At 46.3% G+C, this 13123-nt stretch overlaps 1 protein-coding gene across 1 annotated transcript in view; it reads left to right on the top strand.

Moving 5' to 3' along the window:
* Window positions 1-7324, top strand: part of il1rapl2 (interleukin 1 receptor accessory protein-like 2) — a 109945-nt gene extending 102621 nt beyond the window's left edge. The window contains exon 6 of the mRNA XM_085994438.1: window positions 4439-7324. Coding sequence (XP_085850564.1) covers window positions 4439-5136 — 698 coding nt within the window. The 3' untranslated portion in view covers window positions 5137-7324. The remainder of the gene's footprint in view (window positions 1-4438) is intronic.
* Window positions 7325-13123: the final 5799 nt, after the last annotated feature.

Here is a 13123-nt window from a genome sequence, read left to right as displayed (position 1 = left end):
GGATGTCATCCAAATAACACTGGGTCCCTGGAATCCCTTGCAGGACTTGATCCATCGCCCTTTGCCAAATAGCCAGAGCCGATGCTACCCCGAACACCAGCCGGTTGTATTGGTAGAGACCTTTATGAGTGTTGATCGTGAGGTATTGTTTTGAGGCTTCTTCTACCTCCATTTGCAAGTACGCCTGGGCCAGATCAATTTTGGTGAAGCGTTTACCTCCAGATAGCGAGGCGAAAATATCCTCAATCCGTGGAAGCGGATATTGTACCGTGTGCAGGACTGGGTTCACTGTCACCTTAAAATCCCCACAGATGCGGACCTTCTTTGGTTCCCCAGGCGTATTACTCAACGACCTCTTCATTACAGAAACGATGGGTGTAGCCCACTCGCTCCAGTCTACTTTGGACAGTACTCCTGAATGTTCCAACCCTTCCAGCTCTGCTTCGATGGCTGGTCAGATCGCATAAGGCACTGGTCTGGCCTTAAGAAACTTTGGGCTTGCATTTTCCTCTATTTTAATCGTTGCTGTTATGCCTTTTAGTGTTCCGAGTCCCTCCTGGAACACTTCTTGTGCGTCAGTTAGCATTTTTGACAGCCGGCCAGGTGTGACGTCGTCATCCTTTTTGTCCTCAACCTTCAGTGCCTGTATGGAATGCCAATCTAATTGTATCTTCCGGATCCATTCACGTCCTAGTAGTGGTGGTCCTCCATCTGGCAATACATATAGGTCCATTTTAGGTATTTCCTGGCCTTTGTATGTGATGCGCCATCAATTACTCAAAAGACTGAAGTTGAGCGAGTAACAATCAGGCTTTTATTAACTAAAGAATGAAGGTCTTGTCTCGAGTGGTCGACCCGTCCAGAATACTAAGGGACTGGGAGGTAGTCACTTATATACCTGGAATAGTGGGAGGAGTCAGCCGAGGCATGTCCAGACCTGTACCTAGTGGAATACACATACAGACACAGACAGGTATGACAGTGGTTTACCACAGTATGTCACTTTCACCCTTATTTTTCCTTTGGGGTAGACTTTTTGCCCCGTGTACGTCTTCAAGACAATCTCTGTAGCTTTCAAGGGTATATGTGAAAATAGCCGCTTGTAGTCCCTTTGGTTTATGACTGTTAGGGCTGATCCTGTGTCCAATTCCATTTTCACTTGGAATCCGTCTATCTTGAGTGTGACCCAGGTAGTCTGGTGATCCTCCATTTTGGTTACCTTATGTAGTTTCAGACAACCCAGCTCCTTGCTTCCGGAGTCTGTATCACTTTTCTGTTCGTCTGAACTACTGTCCATCACCTTATGTACCTTTTTGTACTTCTCCTGTGGAGATTTCTTGCTGTTGGTTTTCTTCCCTGACCTGCAGACTCTTGCTATGTGTCCTGCTTTTCTACACTGTCTGCACACTTGGTCCTTGAACCAACAATCCTTCTGGTCATGTGTTGTTCTGCCGCAGCGATAACACTTCCCTGCTCCATATGACATTTCATTGGTGCCATATTCTTGCGGTCTCCGTTGTATCTCTGCAGCGCCCCTTGCGGCTGCTTCATGTGATACTGCCATGCTGAAAGCCTTGTCCAGCGTAAGATCCTTTTCTGATAGAAGCCGTTTCTGAGTTCCTTCACTTTGAAGCCCACACACAAACTTGTCCCTTAACGTATCTGCTAGTCCCACTCCAAACTGGCAGTGTTTCGATAGCTTGCGCAGTTCCGTTAAGTACTCAGCATTACTTTCGTCTTTATGCTGGTTCCTTTTGTGGAACTTAAATCTTTCTGCTATCAGCAGCGGTGTGGGGTTTAAGTGGTCCTGTAGGATTTCCACTATGTTTTCGAAATTCTTATCCGCTGGCTTCCCTGGGGTTACTAGGTTTCGCAGTAAGCCATAAGTTTTTGCACCCATGGAATTTAACAAAACCAGTGCTTTCTTAGCATCTGGCACTTCATTCGCCCTGCAGTACACCTCAATGCGTTCCACATATGTCGCCCAATCTTCGACTTCATTGTCGAACGCAGTGATACTGCCACTCTTCGGCATCCCTGGGTGTGATTTAACTGTCTAAAATGGCGTCTCCCGCGCTCTCCCTTCTTCTCCGCTGGCACAAAATGGCGTCTCCCGCGCTTTCCTTTCTTCCCGCGTTCGCCCTTCTTTTCTGCTGCGGCTTCTAAAATGGCGTCTCCCGCGCTCTACCTTCTTCTCCGCGGCTCAATGGTGTCTCCCGCGCTCTCCCTTCTTCTCCCCGCGGACGCTGTTCAGCCCTTGAGCCCTGGCTGTGCTCTGCGCGTTCTCCTGTGCGCCTTCCCCGTTGCCATCGCTCGGTCCTGAACCCGGCTGCTGCGTTACCCTCTCTTTCTCTGTTTTGTTTTTCCTCGACGCCGCTCAGTTTTTCAACCCCCGGCTGTGCCCTGTGCGCTCACCCTCTCTCTTACCCCGTCGACGCTGCTCGGCTTTTTCTCTGCCGTCAGTCGGCTCCAGCCACCGCTGTCCGGGAAGGGTCTGCACTGTACCTGTTGCCAGTCTGTTGCTGGATCGTCGTGGCTGGGGAACCAAGCCCAGCTCTCAACAGCCTCCCCTGCGATGTTCACTCTCTGCCGGATGACTGGGCGGTTGCTCGTGGTCGACGCCTGTGCTTCTGGCCTCAACTTTCTTCCACCGCCCTCCCAGAGCGAATCGTTGAAGGAAATGCAGAGTTGCAGGTAGATTCGAATCGACCTCGTCGCCACTGTTGAATCCGTGATTCTTAAAGTATGATGTTTTCCAATAACTACACGGAGGCTGTAACTTAACAATCAACAGGTGTTTACTGGAGGAGGGTAGTCTAAAGATTGACAGTACAGAGGCATGCTCAAGGCTTCTTTACAGGTGTGGTCACTGCCGGTACTACAGTATACAGGAGCTGTAAAAGTAGTTCTCTCTTAAAGGTACATACACTACAGCTATGGGGAAAGACTAGGGACTAATTGGTTAGCTCTTTCATAAGCCGGCACAAGCACGATGGGCCAAATTTTTTTTTATTCGTTCCTCGGATGTGGGCATCCCTGGCAAGGCCAGCATTTATTGCCTACCCCTAATTGCCCTTGCAAAGGTGATGGTGAGCCACCTTCTTGAACCGCTGCAGTCCGTGCGGTGAAGGTACTCCCACAGTGCTGTTAGGGAGGGAGTTCCAGGATTTTGACCCAGCGACGATGAAGGATCGGAGATATACTTCTAAGTCAGGATGGTGTGTGACTTGGAGGGGAACTTGGAGGTGGTGGTGTTCCCATGCTCCTGCTGCCCTTGTCCTTCTAGGTGGAAGAGGTCCCGGGTTTGGGAGGTGCTGCCAAAGAAGCCTTGGCGAGTTGCTGCAGGGCATCTTGTAGATGGTACACACTGCAGCCATGGTGCGCCGGTGGTGGAGGGAGTGAATGTTTAAGGTGGTGGATGGGGTGCCAATCAAACGGGCTGCTTGGTCCTGGATGGTGTCGAGCTTCTTGAGTGTTGTTGGAGCTGCACTCATCCAGGCAAGTGGAGAGTATTCCATCACACTCCTTACTTGTGCCTTGCAGATGGTGGAAAGGCTTTGGGGAGTCAGGAAGTGAGACACTCGCCGCAGAATACCCAGCCTCTGACCTGCTCTTGTTGCCACAGTATTTATGTGGCTGGTCCAGTTAAGTTTCTGGTCAATGGTGACCCCCAGGATGTTGATGGTGGGGGATTTGGCAATGGCCGAATGACCTCCTTCTGTGCTGTATGATTCTATGATTCGATCTTATTCCTGTTTGTGGGATCTTGTTATGCACTAATTGGCTGATGTTTTTGCCTATGTAACAGCAGTCACTGCAGATAATTCAATGTCTATGAAGCACCTTGGGATGTTGCCCAGAGCTGATAAGGCATTGTGTAAAAGCAAGTAATAATAATAATCATAATCAACTTTATTGTCATTGTTAGTGCACAAGTGCAGTACAACGAAATGTAGGCTTGCGGCTCCCGAGAGTGTACATTTAGATTAAAACATTTAAACATTCAACATTCATTTGGCTTGTAATACATTAACATAAACATAATAAAGTGCATTGGCAGATGTGCAGGCTTTAGAGTTTATTTGTGGAGTTCAGTAGGATGACAGCCCTGGGAAAGGAGCTGTTCCTAAATCTGGTCGTTCGGGTGCGAATGCATCTGTAGCATCTCCCAGATGGCAGGGGGGCGAACAGACTGTGGCTGGGGTGGGTAGGGTCTTTGACGATGGTCAGTGACCTCTGTAAACAGCGTTTCTGGTAGATGTTCTCTATGGTCGGTAGCCGGGTCTCTCCCTTTGTAATTAATGCCACTGTATACAGCACTGCTGCACTGCTCCTTTTTGCATTGCCTGCTTGAGAGCTCAAGAACAAGTCAAAATGATGTGCAGGATTTTTTTTTTAATTCTCAAATTACCTGTTCGTTCTCTTTCTTAATCCGCAGCTTACATTGAGGATTTGGCCAGATGTGTCGATCAAAGTCGGAGATTGATTATCGTGCTGACGCCAGACTACGTCATAAGGCGCGGCTGGAGCATTTTTCAGCTGGAAAACAGACTGCATAACATGCTGGTGACCGGCGAAATCAAAGTTATTCTGATCGAGTGCCCCGATGTGCAAGAGATAATGAACTACCATGAAATTGAAGCCTTAAAAGACACAATCAAATTTCTCTCTGTCATCAAGTGGTGTGGGCCTAAATGCAACAAACTGAACTCCAAGTTTTGGAAGAAGGTCCAGTATGAGATGCCCATCAAGAAAAGGGAGCCGGTTGCTCGAGGCCAGGTCCTAGATTCTGGCGAGCAGGGTATTTTTGGAGAACTGCAGGCTGTCTCAACTGTTTCGATGGCAGCTAACTCTGCCACGCTGGCGACTTCCCAGGGGGAGCTGCCGCCAAACTTTCACAAAGCGGATCATATGCAATTGAGGCATTACTGTCGAACTTACGAGTATGACATTCCGCCCGCTTCAATGCCCATTACCTCGATAAGCAATCAACACACATACTGCAATATTCCAATGACGCTCATCAACGGACAGACCCCACAGATCATCATCACCAGAGACCCGTCCCTCCCCATGAACAATGAACGCCTGCCAATGACTTCGCGGGAGATCGGCATCACCAGCGATATCTGGTAGGGTTGGGTTAGAAGAGCCCATTCGCTCCTCCCCGCCCACCACCCCCTCTCTCTGCGTTTCCATTCAAGCTGCGTAAAGGCTCACACAAAAAAAAAACACTAAACTCACAAGCCACAGACAGTTCTGCAGCATTGCAATATCCTAGAACGCCATCTTTTAGACGCTGTATGTGTGAGCTTGTAAATTTTAGTTCAAACTTCAAGGGGACTGTCAGCCTGTGTTATAGAATGGCTTTAACCCTTTCCTGCCCAAAGTTGCCAAATCTGAATCAATTGAGGATGACATTTGCTGTTTTGAGTGGGTTACTGTGTCTTTACGGTTAGAAGGAAGCTTAGTGGAAATCTGGTACTCTCTTCCCCCCAAAAAGCTGTTGAGGCTGGGGGGTCAATTGAAAATTTCAAAATTAAGATTGATAGATTTTTGTAAGGCAAGGGTATTAAGGGTTAGGAAGGAACCAAGGCGGGGAGATGGAGTTAAGATACAGATCAGCCATGATCAAATCGAATAGCGGAACAGGCTCGAGGGGCTGAATGGCCAACTCCTCTTCCTATGTCCCTAGCCTTTAAGGCAGTGTCTACTTGACATACATTGTTAGAAGTGAGGACACGAGGAATTTATATTTTCGCTTCCGTTTTGGTACTCTGCCAAATGTACGCTTCTCAGATGTGATAAAATGCTGGTTTCCAACGGGATAGAACGGTATCACTCATGAAGCTTGTGGGAACCTTGATCAGCCAATGAAACTCCGACTACATTTTTTTTTAAAAACCCACCCACGGACGAATCACAAACTGAAATCTCATGAGAAGAACGATGAGCAGTGGTTAAATATAGTACACAGGATGCGGCTGTGTTTGGTGCTGTCAACCTCTTTTATTGTGGGGCTCCAAACGTTTGCACAACTACCAGATGATTTGCATCGCTCTTTCATGTTCCATTTCCCCCTGGGATCGCCTCCCTTTACTTCTGACAGCCCAGCAGGCTCCGCACTTGGCGATTAATACAAATTGCTTTGTGACCACAACGATTGCCGCAGTTTGGTTTATTTATTTATTTTTTATTTTTTTGCTTTTGCTATTGCCAGTTAACAGTAGCATGGTGCTGGTATTTTTTATCTGATACAATTTACCATATAAAAAAATACTGACGCCCCTTGGAAATAAAAATGAGGACAGTCAGATGCGAGAAGTGTGTTTCTCCACAGGAAATTTAACAATTGACAATTCACGCTCATGGCATTTAATGTTACTGTTATGGGCACACCAACGGGGATTGGTGCGCCTGCTTTCAAATGCACTCACATTTACAAGAAGTCCATCCATATATATGTGTGCACAGGATCAATCATTAAAACAAATTAAGCACATTGAATAAACAGAATAACTCCCCTGTGATCGACAAATGCAGGGTTTATTTCAGGTCTGTGATAGATCTACGTAATTCGCTTCGTGAGTTACGGGCCAGTCACCCTGGTGAGTTACGGGGTCTCTCACATCAAGGAAATATCGAGCAGAACCACCAATGTGAGCTGACTTAGCCTCTATTCAATGCCAGGTGACTGCATTTTAATCAGTCTCTCCCTCTTGTTTGAGAAGAAAGTCTTTTCAAATGATGTACGGTTCAACCTTCTAATGGAACCTGACAGCTGGGCTGGCACAACTGGTTGATGAAGTGTTGGGGCCGCCGGTAACCTGTCAGTGAGAGGTCCCCTTGTGCTGGGCTCCATCGTCATCACAGATGCACTGCTTCAGAAACACTCAGGTTGTGAAGAATAAGATGCAACTGCTGTCTCCTTCGCGAAGCAACATCTAGTTCCGTTTAAAGCTCGTGTGTACACATGATTGCTGAACAACATGCTTGCTTTGTGACTGTAGCTTATGAACATAATAAGAGCAAACAAACCAGACAATTATTGTCCTTTTTTACTCAATGGATCAAACCTAAGGTAAGTGAATCTTGAACATAAGTTTTAAGAAAATGACTACTTTCAGTTCCTACTTTTGTTTAAATTGATATCAATTGATAAATACCTTCCCTTGACATCAACAGTGATAGAAATGAACATAGAACTTGCATTTATATAGCGCCTTTCACAACCGCAGGACGTCCCAAAGCGCTTTACTGCCAATTAAGTACTTTTGAGGTGCGGTCGCTGTTGTAATGTGGGAAACGCGGCAGCCAATTTACGCACAGCAAGGTCCCACAAACAGCAATGTGATAATGACCAGATACTCTGATTTAGTCATGCTGGTTAAGGGATAAATATTGGCCGGGGACAGTGGGGAAAACTTCCCTGCTCTTCTATGAAATAGTGTCGTAGGATTTTTTTTTTTACATCCACCCGAGTGGGCAGACAGGTCCTTGATTTAACATCTCATGCAGTAAGTGGCGCCTCCGACAGTGCAGCACTCCCTCAGCACTTCACTGGAGGATGTGAGCCAATTGTAAAGTGCCTTTGTGCACCGTACCATAGACCAAGAGACCCAAATAAAAATTTGGTCTTAACTGACATTTTTTTTATTAGTTCCTGGGATGTGGGCATCGCCGGCAAGGCCAGCATTTATTGCCCATCCCTAATTGCCCTTGAGAAGGTGGTGGTGAGCCGCCTTCTTGAACCGCTGCAGTTCGTGTGGTGAAGGTACTCCCACGGTGCTGTTAGGGAGGGAGTTCCAGGATTTTGACCCAGCAACGATGAAGGAACGGCGATATATTTTCAAGTCAGGATGGTGTGTGACTTGGAGGGGAACTTGGAGGTGGTGGTGTTCCCATGCACCTGCTGCCCTTGTCCTTCTAGGTGGAAGAGGTCGCAGGTTTGGGAGGTGCTGCCGAAGATGCCTTGGCGAGTTGCTGAAGTGCATCTTGTAGATGGTACACACTGCAGCCACGGTGCGCCGGTGGTGGAGGGAGTGAATGTTTAACGTGGTGGATGGGGTGCCAATCAAGCGGGCTGCTTTGTCCTGGATGGTGTCGAGCTTCTTGAGTGTTGTTGGAGCTGCACTCATCCAGGCAAGTGGAGAGTATTCCATCACACTCCTTACTTGTGCCTTGTAGATGGTGGAAAGGCTTTGGGGAATCAGATGGTGAGACACTCGCCGCAGAATACCCAGCTTCTGACCTCTTGTTGCCACAGTATTTATGAGCCTACACGAGATGCACTTATGCTGAACTAATACAGAACATCTGTCACGGCAACTGCTTGGGGCCTGTATATGTAGGCTGCATGAGGGAGAGAAAGCCAATCAGGGACTCAAGAACATAAGAACATAAGAAATAGGAGCAGGAATAGGCCAATCGGCCCCTCGAGCCTGCTCCACCATTCAATAAGATCATAGCTGATCTGATCCTAACATCAAATCTTCTATCACTCTGCATCCACCCGAACCCATGTGATCTCCCGGGAGAGGCGAAAAACCAGATAAAAGACCCAATGGCCAATTTGGGAGAAAAAAATCTGAGAAATTCCTCTCCGACCCATCTAGGCGATCGAAATTCTTCCAGGAGATCACTCTGTCCCTATATTTTCTACAGTACTTACCTTCTGTAAAGGCGATCTCCACCCCAGCCAGGAACAGGAATAAAACCATCTCCTGAAATCTAACACAGAATTAGAACACAGCAGGAGCAGAACCAGGCTACACGGCCCCTGGGCCCACTCCACTACCCACAGGGCCATGACCATTCCGAACCTAGACTCATGTCCAATTTCCTGCCCGCTCCCCGTAACCCTTAATTAATTCCCTTTACTTCTAGGAAACGATCTATTTCTGTTTTAAATGTATTTAATGATGTAGCTTCCACAGCTTTCTGGGGCAGCAAATTCCACAAACCTACCACCCTCTGAGTGAAGAAGTTTCTCCTCATCTCAGTTTTGAAAGAGCAGCCCCTTATTTTAAGATTATGGCCCCTAGTTCTAGTTTCACCCTTCATTGGGAACATCCTCCCCGCATCCACCCAATCAAGCCCCTTCACAATCTTATATGTTTCAATAAGATCGCCTCTCATTCTTCTGAACTCCAATGAGTGGAGTCCCAATCTACTCAACCTCTCCTCATATGACCACACCCTCATCCCCGGGACTCATTGGTGAATTGCAGTTTGGCACCCCCTATTGGCTGTCTAGAGTGCTGCAAGAGGCCAGGAGGACACCTCCAGATGCCAAGCGTGTGTTCAACTGGATAACATTGTGACAGCATTAGGAATTTTTAACTGACAAACCTCTAATTAGAATCTTTTTTTAAATTCTATACAAATGGCTGTGCCATGGTCAAGACAGATCACCTTATTTATCTCACTGGCTTTTAATAATTTTTTTCTATTATAAAAATGAATCCTGTATCCATCTCCACAGAGTTTTACCTTAATGAAGGTTTCCCTTTGTCGTGTCTCAGTCATGTTCTCTTTTTCTTTTGAACAATTGTCCAAAAACTCTAAATTTGCCACGTCATCGTGTTTACTCCTGTGATCAGACCTTTAATGATGTATTTTTTTTAATTGAAAATTGGTCTCCGTAAACTCCCTGATTTCTGGCTCTTATTTCATATTTTTCACAGAAAAAGTCAATCTGTGATTAATATTTGGTAAGTCAGGGTTAAGCAAACAAAACTGCGTTCAGTACAAGCATCACAAAAAGTGGATTTCTGTCGCTTTAGATTTGTGTTGGGTGGGTGGTGGGGGGGGGGCATAATAATGAGTGCACATCAACAACAGGAAAGGTCCCAGGCTCGCACTCCCTCCCCAGGCAATAGACCCTTTAATTCCATGTATCAAGCAGTCTGGGCGTATTCAATAAACGTAGAAGGCATTCCCTAGTTCTCCATGAATACAGTCTCCTCCAATACCTGGCACCAGTGTCTGTTTCACACTTGGGGTGCCTTTCAGATGCTGTGGAGCCTCAGGAGCTACTTGCGGTACAATTACCAGTAAATTTGCCCATCAAACTCATCAGTGGACGTGACCCCGGAGTAGTTCTTGTAGAATTTGGCGTGGAGATGCAAGCATACACAAAGAGTGGGGAGACATGTTGCGCGCCAATCTGGAATTTGGAGCAAGGGGACGGTATTTATCAGTGCCAAAAGATGGCCTGGGGATGATTCTCCCTCGTAGATCTGCCTATAGTTTGTTGTAATGTGCACTCCAATTCTTGTTAGTACATCAACAAATGATTAACATCGAGGGGGGCAGATTTCCTCTTGCGTGCTACATTCAACAAAGTCATAAAACCGTTGATAAACAGCATTAACTATGCAAAGCGCAGAGAGGAAATCTTTCTTCCAAAACCTTTGTTTACAATGTGGACACTTCAGGCTATCCATCAATTTCTCTCTCAATTCTTTTGGCGCTAGAGGATATGTCTGCCATATGGACTTGATGGAGCAATCAAATAAATAAATAGTTCCTCCCCTTCTCTTCTGAAGATACCGAGCCTTGCTGAGATAGACTCCAATGCTTCGAAGCCCCGGCGGCCCCCTCAGGTGAAGGTAAACGATCCCACGGCACTATTTCGAAGAAGAGCAAGCTCGAGTTCTCCCCGGGGTCCTGGCCAATATTTAGCCCTCAACGAACATCACTGATCATCTGGCCATCATCACATTGCTGTTTGTGGGAGCTTGCTGTGCGTAAATTGGCTGCTGCGTTTTCTACGAGGTCATGAAAGGCGCAATAAAAATGCTAGTCTTATCTTACCTGTTTTCCCAAATGGCCATTCCTTATATGTGAGCTTAAACTGTTCATAATGGACATTAGAAGGCATTTCGTCCAATGTTCTCACACGCACACATGCGACAGGAATCGGCAGATAGTCAAGAGTGGGAAACTTTGACGATTTTCTCCCTTCCCCAGCCCAGGGGGTATGAAGCCAGCTGTAGACTCCAAAAACCTACCCTGGTTAAAATCGATTAACACAACACAGAGTAGGAATTGACCCCGCGAGCTTCTGATCCTGCATAGTTTGAGCTACAGTGTGTTTACCCATCAGAACATAAGAAATAGGAGCAGGAATAGGCCACTTGGCCCCTCGAGCCTGCTCCAAACCATTGTGGAAGATCAAATAAGCCGGTTTCAATTAAATAAAGTTCACTCACTTCCTCCAGCCAAATCACATAGGGCAGTGATATTCAGCTCACAATAAATATTGTGGTCCTTAAAACATTACAACATCTTAGTTACCCCAAGGGCAGAAACACAGATTCTGGCACAGGATAAGACATGCAAAACATTTTCTGGACCACATAGGCAGTAAACTGGTGGAGCGGATTGCCCGAATGTTATAGGACACTTCCGCAATTGCCATCGAAATCAGTAGAAGTGATAATCAGGGGGGTGGGGGTCTACAAAGGGTGGGCGATCTGCTCCACCAGGGTAACAGTGTCAGCTGTGGCTCAGTGGGTAGCACTCTCACCTCTGAGGTCAGAAGGTTGTGGGTTCATAGTCCCACTCCAGAGACTTGAGCACAAAGGTCTAGGCTGATGCTGCAGTGCAGTACTGAGGGAGTGCTGCACTGTCGGAGGTGCTGTCTTTCGGATGAGACGTTAAACCGAAGCCTCGTCTGCTCTCGCAGGTGGATGTAAAAGATCCCACTATTTCAACGAAGATCAGGGGAATAATCCCCGATGTCCTGACCAATATTTATCCCTCAATCAACATTACTATAAAGAACAGATTAGCTGGTCATTATCACATTGCTGTTTGTGGGAGTTTGCTGTGTGCAAATTGGCTGCTGCATTTCCTACATTACAGCAGTGACTACACTCCAAAAGTTAAAAATTGGTTGTAAAGCACTTTGGGACGTCCGGTGGTCCTGAAAAGCACTCTAAATGCAAGTCTGTCTTTTTTTACTGCGCCAAGTGTTGACGGCAAATATTATATCCTTGGTTCCGATTAGTGTCTTTTTCCATCAGTCAACGTCCTCAGAATGTGCGCACCTGTCCCTTTTGTTCCACACATTATGCACATGTAAGAGGAGCCCAGGGGAAATCCCAGGAGATTTGGGGGAGGGTAGGGGTCAGATCTATTTATGCAAAGATTAACAGGTAGATTGTATGTAGCAGAATGACTCCCTTTCTGCGCCCAAGGTTAGTGACACTATTATCCTTACATCCCAAGGACAGACAGCACAACTTCCTGTTGAAGTATGGATTTTTAAAATAAGTTGGTGATGTTCATATATTATAAAAGAATTCTACAGTTACCAATAAGTAACCTGCTCGTGCATCTTAAAGCTTACAGCATCAATTTCATTGCTAAATGTAGGATGTCCATGACAAATTAAAAATAGCATGCAATGGTAAAATAACATTATCCCAAACCAACAGAGAGTAAGCTTTTCAAATACAGTTTTGTGCCGCACTGAGCTACATCTGGCCAAGTTAATGGTGATCAACAAACGAAGCTGTTGTGTCCTTGCAGAGAGTGCAGAGGAAGGTTACTAGAATGGCACCAGGGGTGAGGGACTTTAGTCATGTGGAGAGATGGGAGAAGCAGGGATTGTTCTCCTTAGAGCAGAGAAGGTTAAGGGAAGATTTGATAGAGGTGTTGAAAATTATGAAAGGTTTTGATGGAGTAGATGGGGAGAAACTGTTTGCACTGATGGGAGAGTCGGTAACCAGAGGACACCGATTTAAGATAATTGGCAAAAGAACCAGAGGGGAGATGAGGAGAATTTTTTTTACACAGCATGTTATTGTGACCTGGGATGCGCTGCCTGAAAGGGTATTGGAAGCAGATTTAACAGTAACTTTCAGAAGGGAATTGGATAAATACTTGAAAGGGAAAAATTTCCAGGCCTATGGGGAAAGAACAGGCGAGTGGGACTAATTGAATAGTGCTTTCAGAGAGCCGGCACAGGCACGATGGGCCAAAGGGCCTCCTTCTGTGCTGTACTAGTCTATAATTGGGTTGGCTCTTTTGTTTCTTTCACTTCTTTTGTCCGATCGCAGCCCTGCCTTCGATCTATTTTCTTTTCTTTCCAGTTTTGAAGAAGGGTTCGACC

This window comes from Somniosus microcephalus, chromosome 1 (genome assembly GCF_052327205.1).
Source record: "Somniosus microcephalus isolate GS21.2 chromosome 1, FLI_Smic_1.0, whole genome shotgun sequence".
In the NCBI taxonomy this organism is placed as follows: domain Eukaryota; kingdom Metazoa; phylum Chordata; class Chondrichthyes; order Squaliformes; family Somniosidae; genus Somniosus; species Somniosus microcephalus.
Note: the sequence above shows the minus strand (reverse complement) of the source record. Positions and strands in the feature narration are given on the sequence as shown.